The sequence below is a fragment of the Falco biarmicus genome, chromosome 15 (genome assembly GCF_023638135.1).
Source record: "Falco biarmicus isolate bFalBia1 chromosome 15, bFalBia1.pri, whole genome shotgun sequence".
NCBI lineage: Eukaryota > Metazoa > Chordata > Aves > Falconiformes > Falconidae > Falco > Falco biarmicus.
The window spans coordinates 3,233,535-3,255,226 of NC_079302.1; the positions used below are offsets into that span (position 1 = coordinate 3,233,535).

The 21,692-nt window shown below is 37.3% G+C and overlaps 1 protein-coding gene across 5 annotated transcripts in view; it reads right to left on the reverse strand.

Moving 5' to 3' along the window:
* BANP (BTG3 associated nuclear protein) overlaps window positions 1-21,692 on the reverse strand; it is a 152,565-nt gene that overhangs the window by 125,845 nt on the left and 5,028 nt on the right. For 4 of the 5 annotated variants that reach the window (XM_056360665.1, XM_056360664.1, XM_056360663.1 and 1 more), the window contains exons 2-4: window positions 11,789-11,933; window positions 10,341-10,435; window positions 8,838-9,037 (exon numbers count right to left, since the gene is read on the reverse strand). In XM_056360665.1, the coding sequence (XP_056216640.1) occupies window positions 8,838-9,037; window positions 10,341-10,435; window positions 11,789-11,858 (365 nt within the window). In that variant the 5' untranslated portion in view covers window positions 11,859-11,933. Of the gene's footprint in view, window positions 1-8,837; window positions 9,038-10,340; window positions 10,436-11,788; window positions 11,934-19,825; window positions 19,878-21,692 lie in introns of all 5 variants that reach the window. The other variant, XM_056360662.1, reaches the window with a different exon arrangement.

Here is a 21,692-nt window from a genome sequence, read left to right on the forward strand (position 1 = left end):
AGTGCAACAATAATGGAATGCAAAATTCTAATGAGAGCACTGCTACACAAGCTTCTTAAATCCAAGATGCCATTTCTCCTTAGTCCTGTGTGAATTTTAACTCCCAATAGCAAAAAAGTATAAAATCTTCTCAGACTGATGGTTTTAAACAAAATAAATCTTCACTTGCTGATGGTCCATAACAAAAACTCCAGACAGACAACTAACAGGGCAGGCTTAATTTTTAAGTATCTAAATCTCCAGCAGAAATGTCCAAAGCAAGAATTACCATTGTTTGCAGCACTGCTGCTGTAGATCTTGCAGGATAAAGCAAATAATAATTAAAAAAAATCACTGTCATGAGAGTTCTTAAACTATTTTCAGTATAAAGTTGTATTGATCCTAAGTATAATGAATCACAGAAGTCCACTTAATTCATAGCAGGTACTTACACATGAAATGCATGTTCCAATGCAAGCAAAATAAGATGTAAAGTAGCATTCTTACTGCTACGCAGGACCAGAATCAATCTCTAGACGTTGAGGCTGACAAGCTATTGTGACAAATTAGGAAACTTTGGAAAACATTGTCGTGTTTTTCTGGGAATCAAAGATATCAAGTGGCTGGGTTTTTTCATACCACAGCCAAAGAACCTAACTCTGCAGCCCTGGCTAAAGAAAGAGGGGCTGACATCTAATCAAAGAATGCCTCTATTTGATCAGTTCAGTTTCATAAACTGAATTTTTGAATGCAAGACAAAAATCATAATTTTCAGAGAAGCATGTCTACTACACCTCAAGAAGGTATTTGGGTTTTTCCATTAGTTCACTTATATATTTCAAGCCACGACAATTCTTCACGCTAAAATACTGCTCGTCACTTGCTGGCATTGTAAGGTGATAGTAGCTAACCTCCTTCTTTTAAGAAAACCATGCAAAACATGCTTCACACATTCAACTTGAAAGCAAGAGTGAGTGAATGTGTTTATACATGAATGCATGTGTTAAGAAATACCTTTATCACCTGTTTTGCAGCAAGGATTTAAAAAAAATAAAAGGGAGACAGCAGAACAGAAAACAGAGGCCCCTAAAGGCATGAAAAGTAACAACATTGTGGACCAATCAATAAAATTATGAATGGCAGTTTAAATTCTGACTCCCTTAGTCAAAATTCCACTTTGCCACAATTTTTTTAGCACAGTATCAAAATTTTGCTTCTATTTATGTGCTCTTTAAAAACTTGAGATTCTAAACAAAATTTTTAAATTCGTGAAAACAGGTAAAATCCTCTGGTGTCATGAAGTTTTAACTATGATCTTTACATTTTGTTAATATTGACTTTGTCCCCTAAATGTGAGCGTACCTGAAATGAACATGGTGAAAATAGATCGCAGACAATCATGCCATTTTCCTTCAGCCCCTTCCATGCCCAGACATAAACAGAGTGGGCTCGCATGAAAGAGCTATTCACACGAGGACAGCACAATCATCCCCAATTCTTCATGAAACAAACCTGTTAATTTTAAACAGAACCCTTACTGGCTGAAGCTACAGACATGACACTTGAACTGGTAATTTAAAATAAATGTTTGCGCACAGCACCATTGACTGATGACAGAAAGTGGCAGGGAAAGGTTGTAATTTATTGATACCACAGGATCCAATCCAAAACAATGACAGAAGCTCATCTGTGTTTTTGTCGGCCACTCCCAGACTTAAAGGTCTGCACTAAAGGCGCTGCTGGATGAGGCCCCAGAAAGGGGCTCTAACATGAGATAAAGGATAAATAAATCTGGCTTGCTCATAGAAAGTGACAAGGATTTCTGAAAACCTGATGAGCTCCAAAGCTTCTCCAAATAAAACCTCTGTAATACATTCGAACACCCCAAATCGCTGACTGTATTTTCAAGACATCATCTGTAACACTCCACTCCCTCTCACCCCCAAAATAGTGGCTTAATTTTACATCTTCTACTGAACTGCCTGCTGAGTTGTCTCGAGGACTGAATTGGCTTCTAGAGAAATATTTTTTCAGATCTAAAGTTCAGTGCATGAGATCAGGTTCACAGCAGGCAGAGTAATGTACCTGTAACTTGAAAATAAACCATATACCATACGTCTTTCAGGACACTATATTCCTCAATACATGCTTTGTTTCAAAGTGGCTACTTAAAAAATAAAAATCTTCCTGGAAATTGAGAGTATTCAGATCTGAAGAGGGTGTATTTCCAGGAAGAGACAGTTAGCGCTTAACTTCTATTAAAGACAGTAGCAATTCCAAAGGTTTACGGTGTTAATTTATTTATCACTGAATTTAAAAAAAAAAAAACCAACAAAAAAACCCAAAAAAAAATCCCAGCCATAAATTAATCTTTGATGGTGGTTTACATCACCTAATGAGTTATAGTATCAACCACAGCAGATGTGGGAAAGAGGTTAACTATATACACCAGAGACTCAACAGCCACTACTTAGCGATAAGGACTGAAGAATTACTATTCTTTCTAAAAGCCTAGATTAGCATAGTCGGATTATTTATTATAAACTATAAAAATCCTTATGATAGAAGTACAACAAAAATGAAAAAGCTATTCAGTACCTGCTAACATGAATTTAGGTTGGTCAAGAGGTAACTCACAGGAAAAAAATATTTAAAAAATAAATTCTAGCAATTTGGGGTTTTGTAACAATACCTTGATTATATTTCTTTAGGTTGGTTTGTTTGTTTTCCTAAAGGCTTTATGCAGGAGCAACAGTAGTTTTGCTAGATCTAGAGGAACAGTCATACTACAGTTCTTTCCTCCCCAAATCCTTTACAACTGCTTTACAACTTCACTTAAAATCATCCCAGTTTTCAATTTTGCATTATTTGACTACAAAAACCACTTGTAAACAACGAAACTATCACACACCAGAAACAGAGATCTGGAACTTGGGAAATCCAGAGCCAAAAGGCTTGCCAACTGGCACGCTGCAAACAAAGTGGATGGACAAATCCTGTTCTTCAAAACCTATTACACCCTGTTGATTAAACTTAATGGTAAAACAAACATATTAATGATCTACACCTACAAAAATAAAGCAAGTTCATACACCCCATCTGGTACACAACTGCATCAAGCCTTCTCTTTTGCATGTAAAAACTTGCTTTGTATCTTAAGACAAAAAAAAAAAAAAAAAAAAGAAAAAGAAAAATGCTGTTTTCTAAAACTAGCTGATTGAACCTGCCAACACCCCAATTAGCTGCAGACAAGACAGTCTGAAGCACCTCCAATTTAATAAGCTTATGTCCAGCCCACTAACAAGTCTTGTTCAAGGATACGTGTTTGCACATTAACGGACTGCATTAAACTGCAATTCCATTTAACTCTCCAGCTCCCATTAAAAATAAAAATACATGCAATTCTCAGGGATCAGTATCCTTAATCAGTTAGCCACAAATGCATATGGTAAAGAATCAGATGTATGTGGTTTCCATTTCATCATAACAAAGGCTCAAGGAGAATGCCTGAACAAAAGAAAAATTCCATTTACCTATGGAATACTCCGCATTTCATCAGAAGCACTTCTATAATTAAGTATGAAGAAAACAAAAAATTTACATTTAAATCCTCTCCAAAATGAATACACTTTTTAAAACTGCTCCCAATTACATTTATTTACCCAACATGAATTTCCAAAGTAACAGACCAGCATTGTACAAAGTAGTATTTGCACAAAATAGCCGTAAAAACAAATGATGGAGGGTTCTGCAAAACCAAAACAAATTCCTATGTTATCTGAAGCAACCAACCTTAACCATTTACACTAGGGCTTACCCACTCACAAAAATGATGAATGGAAAGACGTTGACAAAAATAACACTGTTTCTGGACTGAAATCTTTCGGATGAAATATTTACTTCAGAACATGGATAAAAGATTTCAGTTGCACTGTCACACTGTGTGTTCATCAATTTATAAATCTCAAGACCTGGGCACATGCTAAATTTCAGACTTATCATTTGAGGCTGCCATTCTGACAGGCCATCAGGCATTGCAGCAGTTCTCATATCCAAGAAACTTTCAGCAGCTACTGGAATTTTTGACCAGCATGGTACCTCATAAAGAAAAGAGGTTAGAGGCTTTTAATAGCCATACTGCCAGGAAATGTTGCAGACAGAGGAAGAGAGTCAATCACTTCCTGGATGGAAAAGCAGGGCTGTACTAATGCTGCACAAAGCTGGACAAAGCTCAGAACACAGGGACAATACACATACTCCCATCACTAATTTATTACCTTATTTTGCTACTGTTCTTGGCTCTTTTCGAGCTCCATATAGTTCAACATAACTCTGTGCAATCTAAGGATTTTTGCCATCCATTCTACTAGTTCTGAAACCTTCTGACAGTCCTTCTTCCAATAAAGAAATTTAAAAATTTCTATTAACATTATGCCTTTGTAGGCAATCCTGACAACTACGTATTTTTAAGCAGCAGCCACTAAAGATTGAGAAAATAATTTCTAAAACTCTTATTTCCCCCCCCCCCCCTCAAAGAAAATGAGATTTAACATCATGCTGTTTCTCCAATCCCAACTAATACTTTGCATTCTTACGTCCAAATCTGACTAAAAGAAAGAGGTCAGAGATATTAACACCTGTTAAAATCTGAGGCTGGGGTAAGGACAAGCCCAAAGGCTACACCCCACTAACAGGAAAGTCAGAAAGGTCTCATCCCTTACCCCACGGCAGCTAGCTCCAACAGTCACATATGCTACTATCACGGGAGATTTCAAAATTCCACAGCAGGAGGCATCATGGACCGCATGGAATGTGAGGCTTCTCCAGTGAAAAGGTAGAAGACGTAGGACAAAACCCTATATGAAACCATGCTTGTTTAGTTCTGTTTTTCATGTGGTAATTCATTGAAATACCACAGCTACAAGTCTTTCTGTATTGTTTATGGCCTATTGCTGTTTCCCCCGGAACAGTTTACATCTCGCAAATTCAGAATTACTTACTTTCAAAGGAAATGTTCTCCTGTTAATTTTTGCTGTAGCTTAACTTCTTACTTGGAGATCTAAAAGTTAGCCTATTGTTCCTCTCTATCTCAGCTGTTCCTACAAATTTTTCATTATACAGCACCACATAACCTTTATTTTCTTCATCTGTACTGCAGTTAACTAGTATATAATGAACAGGGGGGTAAGAGTAAACAATATGAACAAAAGAACTGAGAAAACCCAGCTTTCATGAAGACGTACTTATACAAAATATCAAGAGCAACAAACAGTACTGTAACTTCTGAATTCAGTATTTCATCGCTTTTCAAGAAACATCAGCAAGCCTTCAGAAATCACATATCTAGGAAAGGATGCTGGAAGATTTCCACGCATGTAATTCCTCATGTGTTTAATAAAGAGACAGAAAGCTGCATTTCTGTCCTCGGACCTAATAACACCGGGTGGTTCTTGATAAAAACTTCTGCTTCATTTCCCTAATAAGAATTTTTAAGACACAGAAACATCAGTTTGGCACAAAAAAAAGGCATAAGTTATCCCAAAAAATCAACATTAAGTTTGCTAGAAAAGACAACTGATCACTGAACATAAAACTGACAGCCATTACAAAGCAAGGCACCTGCCGCCCTAATGCAGCTACATGGACAGATTATACTTTATCGCTCCATCTCATAAGCAGTCAGTGTACAGTGCTGTACACAGCACATCATAGTCAGGGCAGGCCATAGTGCGTAGCTGTGAATTCACTTGGCACACTGCAACTACACAGTTCCACCCAAGATGACACAGAAGAAAGTTCCTCTGTTCAAGTCATCCTTGTTTTCATCACACGATGACTTAAGCATATTTCAAATGACAAGTTTTAGGAAATTAATTTTAAAAGCACAGATACCACAAAGCAATCAAACTGTTTTTATAACGCATGGTTCATACGCTTTACTGTGTGCACTGCTGTAAAACAGATTTTGATTAAGTAAAATTTGCAACAACTTAATGCACGTAACTAAATTGCCAGAAACACCATAAACAAAATTCACTATAGAGTGGAAGAGAAAAGACCACACAGGTATTTATCAAGAAAAAAAAAGAAAAAAAAAAGAGTCTGCTTTACTGGCAGCACAGCACCATCTGGTTGACACGCTTTTGCTAACTACATTTTCAATAGTGGCAAACCTGGTATATTACTGTAGCAGTAGAAAGAGGAGAAAGAAGTTAAAGAATATCATTCAGATGTAGAATCTGAAAATCACTGTCCAAAATACTAACTCTTGTTGGCAGCTCTCCATTGCCATCTGTAAGGTAAGGGGAACAGGGAACTATACAGAGTTGATACAACAGAACAGTCCCTGCAGGCTTTAATTGGAAATAATCAACAAGCCTTGAAGGTTTTTATGAATGAAACAGGGAATTCAATGAAACATTCTAGCTCTGTGAAACTGACCCGCTACTAACGCCAAGTTAAACACATACACCCCGAACTGTTTTCTTTTGAGCCATATAGGCCACAGACTGCTACAGGAACAAAAAGTCCTCAGTGTGTTATTGGCAAGATGCATTCGATAATGTGCAACTTCATACTAACGTTAACAAGTATTCGGGGCAGAGGATCTTACAGTCTTCCAGACTGATATCTAAATTATGTTCAGACTGTTTGAGAAGCCATCATCATAAATTCATACACCCAAACCAAAAGATTAAACACCAAACTCACCATTAACACACAGGACAGATTACTGATGGCTACAGAAATTAAAAAAAAACAAACAAAAAAATCCCACACCTCAGGTCTGACAAATCCCCTAAGAAACTCAAAATAGTACAATTTACACAGAAAAGCACTCACTGATCATGAACTAATAGATTCCTAAAGGGGCCATATATTTCTGGAAGTGTTTTTGAAGCCTTTTGTGTGCAAACCACAGTAAGAAGTTCAGCTTATGCACAAGAACTTGAAGATCGCTAATACAACGACAGAAAAATTAACAACAGATTTAAAGAAGCTTCCTTGAGAAGTAATTGTTGATAACGGGTATTAAGTGAAAACATTGGTATAATGTTCTTGTTACTTGCTCTATGATCCAAACAGTTATTCCCTGTACTTTATTTATTTTGATATAGAATTTATCCATAATTGACCTTTACAGTGCATGACTGGGAAGCCTTCAACAGCATAGGTAAATGTAGACACAGCACCTATTTTAAAGAAAAATTAACTGGAAAAAGGGAAAAGGAGGTTGTCCAACGGTCACAATGCTCATCACAGGCACAAGAACAAAGACCACTAAGGGAATTCTGAACTGGGGCCCAAATATTGTATTTGGACATCTAAACATGAATACTGTTTTGGAAAAGTTTGAGTACATCAACTGTTCCTAACTGGACAGGTGACTTGTAACAACAAAAGGAGCAGAAAGTACCCAAATTTACACTGAACATAAACAGGACATTTGAACTTTTAAAACTGATAAAAAAACAAATTGGGTTCTGTATAATTTTAGATTTTTAAACACAAGTAAGGTATCTTTTAGAAAGGTTAGACTACATTCATCAGAAGTGATCATACTCCATGAACATTTGTGAAGTAACAGTCTGCATTATGCAACAGGTACAGCTATGTGAGCAGAGTTTATTCCTCTTACACAAAAATCTCAAACTCTGAACCCTTTTCGCAGTAAGGTTATGCTCCATCCTGTTTTGTAAATGCATGAACTGAAAGATACCATAATGAAATGCCATTACAACCTTGAGATAAAGTTTTTAACGTAAAATACCTGTTATAAAAATAGCAATACTGAAAGAAAAGAAAGAAAAATAAAGCAGGGACCAAGTAGTGACCCAGCAGAAAAAGGGTAATGTTTATGGAGGGTTGGGGTTTTTTTCTTCCTTACCTCACATGGATAAGACCCACAACATAAAGCAAGGTACTGATTTTTTTCTGTAGACCTCTAGAGTAGTGCAACTGAAACACTGCACTGAGTATAACACACCAAAAGATATACTCAAAATAATTTTCAGATATTGACAAAATTCAGGGGGAGTGATGAAAGACTGGCAAAATATTAGTTAAGTTAGCAAAGTTTGACTAGAATGCTATGGCATGTGGAAGTTGTCTATACACCTTTGTAATGGAGAATAAAGCGTAATTATGTAGAGAAGCATTAAGGGTTTTTTAGCTATAAAAATATGAATGAGGAGGAAAAAGTTGTTAGAAGAGTCTCTTGATAAGCATACTTCTCTGGCTGGCTTCATGTCCAGGGTAAAATGACATGCACGTCAAGATTTAGATATTTTAAACCATATTAGGCAACTCACACATAAAAGGTACTGCAGGTAAAACTTGCTCTTTCATCAAAGTGGATTAGATTCATTTAACAGATTTTCCACCTCTGGCTCCTAACCCCAAAATAAGCACAGATATTATTCTAGCAAGAGTCTTTAGAAAACAAGCACATAAAACAAATACCATTGTATTTCTGGTGAATAAAAGAAAAATGAGAAGCAATTAGAATGATTATGAACTCATTAACTCAAAACAGGCACATGAATAAAAGCCAGGCAAGTCTAAAAAACCTGTCTAAAATAGCTGATGAGACTTTTCCAGAGGATGGATGAATCAGTCCGGTTTAAGTCAAAATGAAATGTGGAAATAGTTGCAAACTGTCCATGGACCAGTGTCTCATTCTAAGTAACATCATGAAACTGGTACAAAAATTACCTTCAAGATAAATTAACTCTACATTCATAAACAGCATGCCAAGCTCTTGACAGCTATACAGAAAGCTGGAGAGCTTGATGCCAAAGAAATGGATCTACTTTGTTTTAAAAAGCACATTGACGAGTAATCTGTTCTTTTCTTACCATCGTACTTTATTGCACGTCTGTGTAGCGCCAAGAGGAGAACCTGCCACCATGGGGACTTGGATGGGGCTATGCTGTTTGTTCATGACAAGATCCAACTTCTCTTCCAATGATTTACAGGTAGCCTCTAGTGCCAGCAACTTTGCCTCAATGCTATCCAACCGCAGGCATATTGTCTGATTAATGGAATACAGGAATGACTAGAAAGGGGAGAATGCAAAAGAAACCGATTTTAAAGACTTAGACATTTATCTTCAGCAACATACACGTAAGGAAGCTCCAGATAAATGTGACTGGAAAACAATTCTAAAGGAACTAACCGTGTGCCTAGTGACAAAATTCAGCCACGTACAAAACTGATGACATCCAGGAGCATTTTAGCATTCTCAGATTCTTCCAGATCTTTATTTAGAAGCCAAAAGCATCTGAGCCAAACACATTTTCACCTAAGCACTTTGTTAGTATGATTTCATACACCACAAAATCATTTAAAATGACATGCCAAAGCTTTTCATTTGATACACATAAAAACAAAAGGATTATAAATCTATGAACACATCCTCCTGGATAAAGTTAAATAAGGGTTTTTTTCCTGCCCAAACAAATAAATTCAGATGATTACAGTGGAAATTATATCAACACAAATAACCTCAGAGACAATTAATGCCACTCACTTACATTTTCCCCTGAGCAGCGAATCAAGAAAAGCAAATAAATAAAATCTGTTTTCCTAAGCAATTTCATTCAAAAGAAAGCATATTCTACTTGGTTTCTCTTGGGAAAAATAGGCCATTAAAGGGTAATGTTGCTTTGTCCTTTGCAAACAGCAACTGTGCCATCTTGTGGCCCTCCATCACAAGCCACACACCTCATCAAGCTGGTTTACAGCGCTGCTCCCCTGCTGCTCTTTCAGTACAGAACTACAGTTTCTATGGCCATTTCAAAAATATAGAATTAGACACTACGTAACGTGTGTGGCAATAAAATACTACCCATATACTTATGCTCCAAGAGAAAAAAAAAACACACCACCTAAAGCACACTGGTAAGAACAGCAGGGGAAGTTCTGCAAGTACAGAAAAGCCTGAGCTACTGAGCCTGAACCAAATATGGTTTAACTATTAGGAGAATGTTGTTTTAAAATAATAATTTCAAATATGCTGAAAGAATCTAAAAATTCTAATATAATCACATGCTCAAGTTTCTCTTGTAGGCCAACTTTATTCACTTTTCAAAAAATGTACCAATAGTGATGTTTGAGTCACTGGAACTAATTCTGATGACGTTTTATACTGCATATAATTTTTTTGTCACTGATTTTACATTGAAAAATTAGGCAATCACTATGCACAAAAATGAAGAAACATTTACAAGAAGGCTATGAATAATTCCAGCATTACATATAAACAGTTTGTTTTACATTCTTCTCTTTTAATGTATTTCACTAAGAAAGCTAACTTCATTGGTGTTACAGATAAAAAGAGAAAAAGGCATTATCATAACCTTAATAGAGGGATCTTGGCAGTTAATTTCTATACGCTGACGTTTCAGAGCAGGCTCTACATCATCATCTGTTACTTCATGATTCTCCAACACAACTGCAAAGAAAAATAAACATTGCCATAGTTTATAACACAAGAGGACAAGGCTCAAATGGAAGATACATTAAATGGATAAAACAAACAAATGTAAAAGGCATTTAATTAACATACCGTATGTATTCTTTTACACTTGGGTTTTCTCTTGAACATATGGCAATGGTTTACTGCTTCTCAAAAAAACATTTATCCAAACCTAGAACTGTTTCAAATGCACTGAAGATTTAACTCTGAAGCGTTACCTTGGTTATTTTTTATAAGGAACTTACCACGACGTAGCAGAGTTGCCACATTGGCTGTTCTGCTTTGACAGACACTACAGGTTTCTCAACCCTCATGTTTACATAAAACAATAAAAAGAATTAGTAAGTTCCAAAATAGATACTTACATATGCAGGCCTATAGGTTCTAACAGCCTTTCATCTAAAGATAAACATTTTGAAGAAAACATTAACAAAAAAGAATTTAGAATTGGAATTTAGAACTAGAAGACCTGGCTGATAAAAATCCAGAGGTAGAGCCCTGAACAGCTTCCCGGTCAGAGCATCACCTTGGACCAGGTTCAAGTTCCTTTACACAACTGAGCAAAGGAAGACTTGTTTAAGGTTGACCATACCACAGCTGACAATCTTGAACACCAAGCTACTAGGACAGGCAGGTCCTCGCTTCTCCTCCAGCTCTTTGGGAACATTTCTGAAGCAACTTTTCCATTTTGCATCATAGTTTTTTTGATATGTCTTTCTATTTTCCGTAACTGTAGTTACTGTTCTTGCAGTCACTTACGTGTAATGGCAGCATAAGATCAACGTCTACAGCCGATCGCAACAGGCTTTCACTTAGTAGGTCAAGTTCTAAGCAAGAGGTGTCACAATATTTACTTTCAGAATTGTTTTTCAATTTTATTGTAATTGCTGTATGTACAAAGAATGTTAATAATGTATGAGAGTAACTATTTTACAAGCGAATATCCATTCATAATAGATGGGTGATAGTTTTCACTTGAAGGAAAGCCTAAAACATGTGTTTGGTCTGGAGAAAAGATTGCAGGAGGCCGTATTTCTTTCAAAGTTTTCGGGACTAGTCTATCCCTGCTCAAAAAAAGCCCCAGGCAACAAAGCCTTTAAAAGTAAAGTAAAATAAAATAATAAATAAAACACCCCACTGATCTAAAAGGTATTGAAGTTATACAAGTTAAGCTATTGAAAACCCTGTATGTAGTCTTAAGAAGCACCTCAAAAAATCTGCAGCACTGCTTTATATTTTTTAAGGAAAGCTCAACAGTGATTTCCACCTTGTTAACTGGCAATATTATAAATGATCTTTCTCATGCCATCACTACAATCTCTACTGTACCTGGGTTATCTGGAGTCAAGTCTTCAACAGCAATCTGAACAACATCTGCCAAATCCTGTTCTGACATCATTCAGGACCAGGCAGCAATATCCAGTCAAACACCACTGCAGGTCCACAAGTAAGGAATTTTACAAGTCATGCAATCCTGAAAAACAGCAGCAAGAAGAGTGTTAATACAGACATACTTGATATGTCAGTATTGCCTTGATTTCTTCATTCTTCCTCTATAAAAGCAGATGCAGTTCCCAACAGGAGCAACCAAACTACAAAGTGATCATTCAGTGGTATCAACTGCTACTTTATTCACTAGCCTCATCAAAGAGCAAAGGACAGAACTACCTGCATCACCTCTATGAGTAAATCTTTCTACGCTAGGACTGAGACAGGACCTCAAGCTTTCCTTGCTGATCCACCTTTCTGCATTTTCCAAAAGGATCAAGAGAACGTTTAGCTTCAGAGATCTGACAGCTCATCAGTACGAAATACAAAATAAATTTTTTTCTTTAAAATCGATATTTTTTTTTTAGAAGTTTTAAGAGCATACGAGACCATTGCTAAACTGCAGGGGTTTAATTTACAAACTATTACTTCAGTCTTGGAAGTGATCAGACTTTAGTGCAGACCTAAAGGTTCTAACAGCCTTTCATCTGAAGGTAAACATTTTGAAGAAAACATTAACAAAAAAGAACTGGATTTAGAACTGGCTGGTAAAAATATAGTCTTGAGATTGCAAAAGCATATGAAGTTCCCAAGCTATGTTAGATTTGCAATTACTGCATTCTGTACAGACCTACGTCCACACAGGATCCTTACATGTATGAATCTTAACAGGCCTCTAAAATCTTCATAAACTTTCAGTGAGGACAGGGAACTTCCTTGCAGACAACTGTAACTAGACTTAGAGTAAAACTTGACTTTTTGTTACCTGGCTATTGAACTTGCCTGGTTTTTCTACAGCTCAGCTCTAATTAAACCATTTTCAGAATATGGTCCTGATTTTAAAGCCAAAATATTTCTCAGCCCTGCTCCCTTGGAATTCTCTGTCAAGGTTATTTATTAGTGTTTTAAGAGAAATCTTCAGCCTGTAAAATTGAATTAAAATCACTGGAACCATTCATATCTGTGCTTTCCCACAGTTTACAAAGGGATAGACACTGAATACTGAGGGATCGGCCCATTTTTTTCCTTTTTAACCTGAAGCAAAAAACACTACGGAGATAATTTGAGGTTTACCAATGGAAATGGTAATTCATCCCTTAATGCTGACAATGAATCAAATCCAACTATGCATACAGATTTTCCTGTTTTCTTCTTTCCCTCTTGCACTCGAGTGCAAGAAAGCCGTGAAGCCAGACAGGTGGAGTACAGATTTTTGAAGAGAGCAACACAACCTACAGAAGAATTTTGAGACTGGCCCGAGCAACCGCTGCACACTGCGAAAGCCCATCTCAGGAGGAGGACTCCCCACACATCAGAATTGTTTACTCAAAATACCAGCACTGCCAATACTGAGTCATTTGAAATTCTGATCATGGTGAAAAACTGTTGGGACAGCACAGACTGTGGCAGCGCGCCCAAAAAAACTGGCAATACATTAGTGCATATGGATGCCATTTTGGCAAATTGTATTTGCCATTTCTGAGAAATCCTGGTAACCAGCCAGGCTTAACATAATAAAACAGCTGTGCTACAGTTACTGTTTCATAATGTTACATACTGCTAGTAATATTAAGAACCCTGCCCTTAACTTGAAGGAAGACATCCACCACTCCAAACACTAAAAAAGGACAAACTAGAACAAAACCCAACTTTTAAAACTGTCTATTTACACAAATCAAGATTTCCCTGATACTTCACGTTGCATTTAAACCAGTTATAGCTACAAATACATCAATATTTTATAAAACATTCCAAAGGATTTGCAATGCTTTTGTTTAAATCCACTTTAATACTTCATGTGATGCACATATTTAGCCTTCCAAAATTCATTATAGAAAAAATCACTGAAATTCAACCTTTCTTCAACACAAACAAAAAATAATTTCACATTTCTGACATCTGCTCTCCAGCTCTCATGGGTCATAGTCTGAAAGTATTCAATCTCACATCAGAAAACTACCACCGGAATATTCTGTCACGGAGCCTTAAAACACAGGCATAACAACCAAAATATGACCGGTAGAACAGCTACTACACATACACAGCAATGTATCTTCATAACATTAGTATTTATTTCCATTTAAACAAATTTTATTACAATTTCAGTGTTAAGACACAGCTTATAGGCAATTAGCCAATATCCTGATGGAACACATTTTTGCCTTCTCAACAGGCAGAACAAAATATACTTCTGCTGTCACCAGACACAGCGAGCTCCTGTATCAAAACATAAGGGGAAAACAAACAAATTTGTTATTAACACTAGACATGTGGATTAGGAAACCAACGCCCACTGGGTACTGCAACCAACAACTCTAATAACATGGCCATCTTCCACATTCAGAATTTCAACTTAAAATAGAAAATTTTAGCAGTGGTCTAACTTTCCTTTCAGAACCAAGACTAAAAGCCCGATAAAAATTAACAGCATTAGATTAGTTTATCAGCTTTAAAAAGCCTCAGTAAACAAATTCAGAATCACTTTGCCAATACAGTTACCACATACTCTACTCAGTGAAGTATTTACCACCATTTCCTCCTGTAAAACACTACTTTGCCTGAAGTTTGCTATATGTTCCCAAGCATCTTTTGTTTTCTTTTTTTTTTCCCTTTCTTTCTTCTGGCTGAAACCCTAGTCCTCATTAAATCTAAATTACGTATATGTACACTGGCATTAAGCCTCCGATGCTGAAATATTACCTGGAACAAAACATTTAGGTATAAGAAAGAAATACTAACAGAAAGCCAGGAAGCTGAGGATAAACTACAACAGGGACACGAGATATGCCCACTTCTCCCCCAAGCAGCATATGGAAGTTGGATCAACAGAGCAGTATTTTATAGCCAATTTGCTATTATCTGAGGGAGGGGTATGGGAAGACAGCTGATAACCAGACAATGGAAAATATCTCATTAACACATACACTACAGGAGGCCTTGGCCAGCCAAACTCAAACTGACTCCAGCTGAGCTTTTAGGTGGATCTACACCGCACTCATCACTTCTCCTGGAGGGCTTTTTTGGGGGGTTGGAAGAGACTGCTTCAAGTCCTACCCAACGCCAAAACTGAAAAACAGCTTATGGTGTGTATCAGAGTGATGTGATTTCCTCCCACCTCCATTACCGCTTCAGCCCCGGGTGCCTTCGGTTCTCAGTTACCTCAGATGCTTCTAAACCCTTCAGACCTCTTGCAGCACGTAGCTGACGGATCAGCTCTTTTACTGTCCACCCTTTCCCCAGCCCAGGCACTACTGTGGTAAACCTGGCCTAATAAAGCCACCAGAAGCCCACTCCTGTTGTATAAAGCAGCACAAACTAAAAATTGTCTCATGCTTTAATCACAGTGAATAATGGAAATAATCACACATAGCAAACATACTGCATTAGCCCCTTATTACCTCCCAAAGGTAACATCTTTTTTCAAAATTTGAGAAAACAGCCCTAAGATTTCAAGACACAACAAGCATCAATATGGAGAAACAGAACTAAATCTTCTAAAAATATATAGCCTATTTCATCACTCATCAAAATTTTAAAAATATCAATTTCCCTGTTTATGTATTGAGTTGAATGCGAATACAAACACTCCTCCCTGTTCTTGGCATTTCATGTTCAGAATCAAAGCCAAAAAGGGGAGCAAAGTGCCTACAGCATCCCTATAGCCACTTGCAAGGAGGTGGCTCTGGTACTGGAACACTCAGAAAAAGGGATCAGAGACAGCTAAATGTGTAAATTCAAAGCAGATTAGATAAAGTGCACTAAATGTCTCTGCCAATACTCTTACTCAGAATTGATACACTTACCACAGAATCAAAGTAGCCTTTGTTTAACTTAGGAAATTAGTATTTGTAAGCAACTAAATTAAATTCACCTGAACTCTAGATTAGCTTTTCCACACACATGTTTAATGCAATTAATTAATCTATTTTAAAACATTAATTCAGAATAATTCTTCTGAGCAGTCCCTTGTAAACAAACCTATTTACTGAAATATCTGATGGCTTCACAAAGTCACAGGGCATCATTCCAAAGTGTATAATCAAAAACATCCAATGCCTTGTTAACATATAAAAACATGCACAAAAATTCTTCTCTCTCATACTAATTAGGGAGGGCAAACAATATATTTTGAAAAAATTTTTTCCCAGAGCTCTAGTCTACTTAGGGTGTTTAAGTGAACTTCTCTTACTTGGGCAGCTAATCACTATTTCTCAGTGCTATACACTGATGAAGGAAAAAAACCTCTCGTAAACTTCAGCTTGCACTATGACAAAAATTTAGTTCCAATTGTGTGAAAAAAGCTGAAGAATGCCATTTTACTTTGCCCAACCCAAAAGCCCCAAATCTTTAAGGTCCCTTCCAACCCAAACCATTCTATGAGTCTATGAAATGTTTTTCCTCTTCATTCTTCCTTTGAATCAATTAAGGCCAATTTTCAAATATGCAATTTCTGTTACAAATATATATTCTCCTCTATACAACCACTGTTAGCCAATCAGCCCATTTTTCTGAGCCTAATATCTACCATGACTGGGACAAACAAACGTCCTTGTCTTGCAAAGAGCTACAATTTGCCAACACTTTAAAAAAAGTCTTCCAAAACAGCAAACCAGCTAGGCTGCAAGGGCAAGCCTAATGACAAGAACGTATTTGATGCATGCAAGGGCATTAATCCTCTATGAGGACAACTTTGTGCAGAAGTAAAATGACCTTATGCTCTAAAGGGATTACAGTACATAGACCACGCACCCTCCAAAAGCGAAGATCCACAGAGGGTGTAACACTCATTAACTTTACCGCTTTAGTTAAGTCAGTTCAACTTCCCAGAGCTCCTGTCCCTTCAGGGAACGAGCTCAGAAGGAGTACTGAGCTTTCAGTCTCTGTGCAAAGAATAATCCACACCAAGAATGCCTTTGTGCAGCTCAGTTAAATCCACTCGGGAAGCAAATTACACAAAACCAGCAAAAAGGCACTCCAAGTACAAAACAAAATTTTTCACAGCATAATCTTAAAAGAATAACCTGCACACTCAAGTTACAGCCCTGGCTGACCTGGCAACGGATCTGCATCAACAAGTCTGCTGTGTCTTCCCAGGAAAGATCTCTGCGTGGTCCCATGGAACAAACTGGGAAACGCTCATGTAATTCAATACATGAAGTTATTAATGGGTATTACAAGGTTCAGAACCTGACAATGCCCTTTTAGTCTTGCTCTGTGACTTGCAACATTTTTGTAATCCCAAAGTCTGGCTTTCTCTCTAAGATAAAGTCACTTCAGTTGGCAGCTGGAGCAGAGCCTTCCTACACTAATTAATAATTCCCCAACCAACCACATCTGTGCAAATGTTAACACAGTGTAACAAGTGAGGAGTAACATAATCAAAAGCAACAATTTAATAGCATGTAGGCTTAAATGCACTGTAAATACAAGAGCTACCAGCCTCCCTTATGCTCCAACTCTCTGGAGCTGCAGTCTATGAGTATATGAAGTTGAAAACCATTTTCAAGGGGAGGAACCGAGGGGAGGAAGAGATCAGAATTTACACTTTAATAGTACTAAAAACAAAAGGAGAATATTCTAATCTTTCTTTGCATCTGTTTAGCTGTCATCCTTACTCTCAATCCACCTTAAAAGGCAAGTAAAAACATTTGTGTTTTAAATAAACTTCATAGTAAAACTACATAAGCATTTCAGTTTAACAATTTTAAAAATTAGTGTAATAATACACAGGCATCTTTGGTTCAGCCAAAGATCAGGAAAAAAAAAAAAGTCTATCCTCCCAAAACATGACAGAAACATTCTTTATCTGTGGGAGCACAGACATCAGCCATAACGTTCTGGAGATAGATACATACAATAAATATCACTCACAGAGATGCTATGCTGATGGACTCCGGTACAAGTTCTTAAAATACAGACAGCAACAGAAAAAAGGTAACAGCTGCTCCAAGAATAAACGAACTTGGAATTTCTTTGGAGTACAAGATCTTGCAGAGAGGCAGAAATTCTCAAATACTGCTATGAAAGCTCACATTGTTATTATTATTGTTTTGCTTCTAAAAGTATTTCCTCCCCCCTTTTCTTTTTTTCTTCATTCCACCTGGTACAAGCCATTGTTTTGCCTGGATGTCTTTTTCTAACTTTTCTGTGCCATTGGCCACAATCCTAACACAACGTACAACAAACTGAAACAGAAATACCACTGTCCTGCTTTCCAGTGTGCTCACACCAGCTTCACACGTTCTGGCACACGGAATGACAGCGCTGAGCGTGTGGCCACACACACCAACTCAAGCACAAACTCGCTCTGTGAACCCTGTATAAACACTTTCTGCCGCCATGTGCCAACACCCACACTGCCACATCCTTGATGCAACAACTCCCAAGCAAGCTAGGAAGGATGTGTTAACACCTATTACAACTACACTTTCAGGTGCTTAGACCTGCAGAAAAGTCTGAATTTAATTTTACAGACATATAATCCCATTGAACTTAATGAAACTACCCATATGAACTGGGTATATATAAGCGTTCGCAGATTTAGTGCCTTAAAGCAGAGGTCGGTTTTCTGGTATATTTCATGGTATAATTATTCAGGACACATTCATTAATGCTAGGCACAGTTTGTATGGCTGAAAACCAGCAAACACGAAACAAGCACTGCCCAGACAGCAAATGCAGTATGCAGAACCAGATGTAGTCATGTTGTTTTATTGTTTTCATCCACTAGATGGAGAATCTTTATTGGTAACAGCTCAAAAAAACCCCTGCAAGTACTTAAATTCAAAGAACAAACTTCCAGAATTAGCTTCACATTATTTTACATAAAAGTGTCTCCCAGCCTCAAGGAACTTCTACCCCTGACTAGAATTATTTTTTTTTAGATAGGTAGTCTAGATGTCCTCTGAACTTTGGGTAACTGTACCTTCATTTGAAGTTAGAATTTACTACTCTTTTTTTTTTTTTTTAACCTCTTAATCTATTTTTGTGGTATTTCATGTCGACTTCAAGGATTTCAAACCACTGCCTAACACAATCAGAATTATCTGAGGCAGATCTAAGGCATTTACAAAAACTATCACAGTGCTAAAACTATTTTCCTTTTGTGCCTCAATAAACTCCAAAACATCCTGCTGATGTTGGGAAAGGATGTCTTTTTGTTGAGAGTATCAGCATGACTTGAATGCTTGCAAAGCATACTGCAATTAACGAAGGCAGCTCCACAATATCAGATTCAAAGCAGACCTTAAAACGTCACACCTAACCCACCGTGCCCATGGCTTTACACAGAGGTGGTTGTACCCTTGGGCCTTTCTACACCAGGAACAACTATCCTGAGAGTACGTTTGGTCCTGTGAATTTCCTACTCTGGTGTACTTTCATATCTACCTAGCAAACTGACATTCCTGCTTAAAATGTAAAATCAAAAGCAAAAACTACACTCATGCTATTTCTAGTTGAAACAAATAAGAAAAATAATGGAACAAAACTAGAGCTACACCCCGATTCATAGTCATGTTGTCCACACGCAGAAAGCTCTTACCAGAACGCTGAGTGTATGAGCAAGAGAAAAACTTTGCTTGAAATTTAATACTGTAATGTAAGTGGACTATAAAGCAATCAAGCTTAAATATTTGAATTCTCAGTGCTTTGTTTCCTATTCTCCACCACAAAACTCCAAGGACGTTACAATGTTAGGCTGCTTCAGTAATCCGAACAAGCCATGGTAATCTACAGACTTCAGCAACGACAGGTCTAGTACAATGTGTGCTACTGGTGCAAACACCGTGCACACTGCTCAGCATTCAGTTTTGCCATTTGGCAAAGAAAAGGAAAAAAAAACCCTTCCTCCCCAGAAGAAAAACCAAGGTGCAGTACCTGCCCGGTTCCTGAATAAAAGGTGTTATTTCAAGAGCTGGTATTATTCCTCCTGCAGGGAAACAGACAGGAAACAACAGTGATTTTTAAACATCCCACAGAACCTTCCCTGAGAAGTGATTTAAGATCCAAGGTGATGGGGGGAAGACGGGAACTTTCTTTGGAAAGCCAACATTCCAGAAAACACAGGTAGCCGAAGTATCACCGGCTATGAAATCAACTTAGTACCAACTCAGAGCAGGTATCACCCAAAGTTCTTGCACCACACCGATTTTCACAAGCTGAAGACAAAGTAATGCTGCAAATGAGCTCCGCTGCTGCTATTCAAAAGGTCTGCAGAGGTAGCTGAGCAGCTGACTGAGAAAAGCTGTGAGGTCTTCTTCCAGTCCCAGGAATCAAACACATGGAGGAAGGGTACAAGCAGTGCAAACATCTTTTACAGACATCGGAACGTAGTCTTTTTCAGATGAGCCTCCTTTGCAGCAGAGGGATCTGCATTACGCTCACGAAACATCAGTCACTTCATGAAGGACCAAGGGAACACATTTTCTCCCAGCAAAGATGTGTAGAATGGAACAAGGTTTATCACCAGACCTTTCACCCTCAACTTGCAAATGAGAGAAGACTTTGGAGAATGCAATTTTTATCAAATTTGAGTTCTATTACTTCATTTTTAGGGAGGAAAAAAAGTGTACTAAAAACATTTTGAAATCACAATGATACAGACAGATGTAATTTTGAAAAATTTTAATTCTAATTTCCCATATGAAGTAGACACCAAAAACCCAAAAAGTTCTTTAAGACTGTACACAATGCATTTGTAGCTGCTTTCTAGGTAACAATACCGCGTGTTGGTTAGAAAGTCTTTGAGATACTTTCTGTACAAGCACCGGTTCAACTCAAAAGGATTTTTTTTAAGGAATATATGTACAAGAAGAATAACAGATCTAGATATCAGCTATTTATTCAATATTTGAACCCTTTTTGGAAAGTGGGAAATAAATAGCATAACGAAAGGGTTGCACTAAAAATAAGAGTTCTAAAAAACTGTCAGATGGTACCAGGAGAGCGAAGGAGGTGAAAAAAATTTTTAATATTAAACCACTTGCTAAAACTTGCTGAACAAATGACAGCTTCTGAATATTGACCACCTACATAACAATTTATACCTGATAAAAGCATTTGCAAGCATCTCTAATGTAGCTTCATTAACTATTTCAATATTAAGCAGCTATCCCATCAGTTTCTTTCCTGCTTAACCCTTTAATTCTATTTTACCGTGCAACCATTTGACATTTGTGAAAATCTATGCGATCTTTATTAAGTTGATTTCCCTTTTGCAAGACTGGAAATATACAGTCAAGATCAAAAGATGGGAAATAAAAAAAATTTAAAGGAAATTAGCAGTTTTCAATTTATACCTCTGAAAGCCCAGTTTTTCATTAGGTTGTCCAATCATTTCAGTATTATAATTTTTTTCCCCTCATAAAAAAGTAATTATATTTATTCAAGAAAACAGCATAATGTATAGTATCACAGATGTTACTTTAAATGACCTCTGAAATGGCATGGCCATTAACTCAATGCAATTATTTAAGAAGAAATGTTTACCAAAGAACAAATTTTAGAGTAGATTAAATTTTCCATGAAGATTCCCTCTTTTGGAAGCCCTCATAATCATGCAGCTTTGGTGGGGCTGGGCTCTGCCTCAGTGGGAAAAGGCACACCAATATGCCATGACACTTGCTGACTCCACAGGAACGCTTAGTACCAATTTTGGCACCAATGACCACGTGCCAACAGTTACATTATCGGAAAAGCACATAATTCTTCAAACCTTCTAACCTCCAACAACATTTATTCCAGG